Here is a 3,904-nt window from a genome sequence, read left to right on the forward strand (position 1 = left end):
CTCTCTCTCTCTCTCTCTCTCTCTCTCTCTCTCTCTCTCTCTCTCTCTCTCTCTCTCTCTCTCTATCTCTCTCTCTCTCCTTCTTTGTCTCTCGCTCTCTCTCTCTCTCTTTTCTATTTTTTATGTGTGTGTGTATGTTTTATGCGTGTGTGTCTGTGCATGCGTGTCAGTGTTTCTATCTGTAATACGCGCTTGTGTAAATGCGCATGTAAATCTACCTTTACACCCCCCCCCCCCCCTCTCTCTCTCTCTCTCACACGCACACAAGCCAGCAAATGATAGGCCTAAATCTCCCCGCCTGAATCGAGAAAGCAAACACAATCAAGAATGCCATACCGCTACCCCCCCCCCCCCTGAGTCATACCCCCCACCCCCAAACGCCCAAACGCCCGAACCTCCAAGACACAAAATTCCCAAGCAGAGATCAACGGCAGCATCCGACGCTCGCGAGATAGAGAGCAGCATCCCGTCTTCGTTTTCGTGGGAAGTGAAAGCCGAGGGGAGAGAGATGAGGCGAGAGGGGAAAGGTGTGAGGGAAGAAGAAGATGAGGGGAGAGTGGCGAGAGATTGTGAGGGGAGATGGGTTAAGGAAAGAGGGGGAGGGGTGGAGAGGGGAGAGGGATGAGAGAGGTCAGAGATTGTGAGGGAATAGAGGTATGAGGAGTGAGGGGAAAAGGTTGAAAATAAGGGGAGAAAAGTAAGAAAAGAGAGATGAGGGGAAAGTGGTGAGCGAGGTCAGAGATTGTGAGGGGACAGAGGTATGTGGAGAGGGTCGAAGTATGAGGGATGAGAGATGAGGGGGAAAAGGGTAAACAAAATAAGAGAGGGCGCGTAAGCTAAGAGAGATGAGGGGAGAGCGGTAAAAAATACGAGGGAGCAGCGATGAGGAATGGAAGGAGAGCAAACTATAAAAGGAGAAGAGTGAGGGGAGAGACGCAAGAGATCATCATGAGGGGAAAGCGGCAAAGGAGATCAGGAGAGAGATATGGGAGGAGAGAGATGAGGGGAAAGGGACGAAAAACATAAAAAAGCGATGGAGGTGAGGCGAGAACAGTAACAGATAAGAGGGGAAATGGGTGAGTGAAGAGAGGTGAAGGGAAAGGTGAAAAATATGAGGGGAGGTGAGGAACGGAGGGGAGGGAAAGAAAGGGTAATGAACAGACGTGGTGAAGTAGGAGAAAGACGAATGGGTGATGAAAGAGCTGTGCAAAGAGAGGGGAATTAATGAGGGGAGAAGCGAAGGAAAAATAACATCGAGTACAAGTCCCCTTTTACATGGGAAAATAGATAGACAGGTGAATAGACACATAGAGATAGATAGATAGATAGACAGAGATAAAGACATATTTGCTCTAATAAATATTTGATCCTCCATTTGATTATACCAAAGGCATACAAAAAAACGAATAGATGCTGATAAAGAAATCCGAAATGATAATCTCGTAATAGAGTCACTCAGTGTCAAGCGCATCATATTTACATCAGATACGAAACGAAGATAAAAATTCTAATGAACACGAAAGGGAAAATCGTCCCATAAGCAGTGTCTACGAGTGTGCCAAATCTAGTTCGCTAATTACCGTAATTAAGCAGAGGAGACTATTTTAGCAATATTATGCGCAAGAACTTATCCGCAAATTCATATACCCATTAGATTCCTTCAATGGATTATCTAAAGCACTTAGGGTCTACGATATGCAAATTTGCACTGATATTTAAACGATTAAGTATTTGAGGAGATAAGTAGATAAATACATCAGGCTTTCTATCTATCTATCTATCTATATATGTATGCCTATTTTTGTATGTATATGCGTGTCTATCTAGATAGATAGATAGATAGGTAGATAGATAGATAGATATGCGTGTGTGTGTCTATATATATATATATATATATATATATATATATATATATATATATGCGTGTGTCTATATATATATAGATATATATGTGTATGTAAATATGTACATGTAAATATGTGTGTATATGAATATATATATATATATATATGTGTGTGTGTGTGTGTGTGTCTGTGTGTGTGTGTGTGTGTGTGTGTGTAGATAGAAAGATAAATATATATGTATATGTATATATATATATATATATATATGTGTGTGTGTGTGTGTGTGTGTGTGTGTGTGTGTGTGTGTGCGTGTGTGTGTATGTGGGTGTGTGAGTGTGTGTGTGTTTGTGTGTATGTGTGTGTAATATATATGTGTTTGTGTGTGTGTTTGTGTGTGTGTGTGTTTATACCTAAACAAGTGAGAACTGTTTGTTACGGTAACTGCATTACACTGTAAACAATTGAATGGTTGCACTGCTGTTGATCGGGTTTCATCTTGTGGATGTACAGGTCAAGTCTGTTCGAGGTTGTGGACAGAATTTGGAGATCATTTTGAGTGAAAGGATGATCTTCTGTATGTGACCTTATCATCTCAGAATCCCTATACATTCACAAGATGAAACCCGATTTCAACAACAGTACAGTCATGCAATTGTTTACGGTGTAATGCAATTACCGTAACAAGCATTTCTCACTTGTTTAGGTATGTCTCGCCCTCTTATACATGTCTTGTATTTTTTCCACAATGCGTCTGTCCTTTTCTTTTTGTTACATCCTGTTACCCATTTATTATTGTATATTTTAAGAACTATTTTTGTAATTGTTTCTTTTTCATTTTCATGTTATTTTTTTCTAGTATGATGATGGCGATGTAATTCTTTGAAACGTTACGTAATAATAAAGATGTTCGCCACAGTCTTGGTTCTACTTTTCATTATATATCTACATACATACATATATACATATATATTGATATATTCCTAACAAAGCTGACTGTCTTTCTCCTCCATCCCTTTCGCAGTGGAATGATAAGTCGACGCCAAACGCCCCTTCTTGGACACCAAGCTTCATCCTCTGTCGCCCATTCCTCCTTCTGGACGAAGAGGAAAACGATGCACAGAGGGCTGTACATACACTTCTCCTGTCACCCTCTCCAAGTTAAGAGAGGAGTCGCTACCTCTGTTTCATTTGGCTCATCGTGTATGTTATCCTCTGTATTCAGAAAGAGAGATGGAATTATTTTGGTATCTTTGGTAAACTGGGCTACTCTCGCCATGTTCTCGACGTCGCGTTATGCAGGGCGCGTCGTACCTTCTACCATAATGACCACCATTACCGCAAATCATGCGAATGCGATGGTGGAGCCTAGACTTCGGATTAAGATGTCTGTAGTTTATTTATTAACCATAACAACGTCTGCATTGCAGTTCGCTTTTGCAAATCTTGTATTACAATTTGTTTACATCATGATACACAGGTAATCATTACCACTAACTCCAGTTACTGCTCTGGCGTCACATCCGTATCATTTGTGGTAATGGTGGTAACCCTGTCTTCTACCATGACTCTCCACCTACAAAGACTCCTCATCTGCCTGTTTCAACCTCCCTAAGAGTGGGGAAGTGTGTTCTCCGTCCTCCCTTCGCCCTCTCAACTGTAGGCTTATCGTTCGCCAGGTAAACACTCCGCCGCAACCTGGCCCACACCAGCTCTCCTTCTACCTCGAAAGTGGGCATCCATGCTGTTCCTTGTGCCTCCTGTGAGAAGCGGTACTTTGGTGAGACAGGTGCTAGCCTCGCTGTATCCAGGGAAGCACCAACAACGCTCTTTTTAGCCTTGAATGAGACACAGACCATTAAATGGATTGGTCTGTAACACTTACTGCCTTTCCTTTTGTGAACACTGTTTTTCTTTATTCGCACACGCACACGCTCGCGCGCACACACACACACACACGCGCGCGCGCACGCACGCACGCACGCACGCACGAGCGCACGTACACATATATTTACAGATATATGTATATATACATACCTATATTCCTCACTCCCTATCTCCCT

General features: G+C 42.4%; 1 protein-coding gene across 1 annotated transcript in view; it reads right to left on the minus strand.

The window, feature by feature from the left end:
* The window catches only part of LOC125042023 (formin-like protein 2), an 11,340-nt gene extending 7,933 nt beyond the window's left edge, over window positions 1–3,407 (minus strand). The window contains exons 1-2 of the mRNA XM_047637484.1: window positions 3,349–3,407; window positions 2,295–2,361 (exon numbers count right to left, since the gene is read on the minus strand). Coding sequence (XP_047493440.1) covers window positions 2,295–2,361; window positions 3,349–3,407 — 126 coding nt within the window. The remainder of the gene's footprint in view (window positions 1–2,294; window positions 2,362–3,348) is intronic.
* Window positions 3,408–3,904: the final 497 nt, after the last annotated feature.

The sequence above is a fragment of the Penaeus chinensis genome, chromosome 31 (assembly GCF_019202785.1).
Source record: "Penaeus chinensis breed Huanghai No. 1 chromosome 31, ASM1920278v2, whole genome shotgun sequence".
Taxonomy (NCBI): Eukaryota; Metazoa; Arthropoda; class Malacostraca; order Decapoda; family Penaeidae; genus Penaeus; species Penaeus chinensis.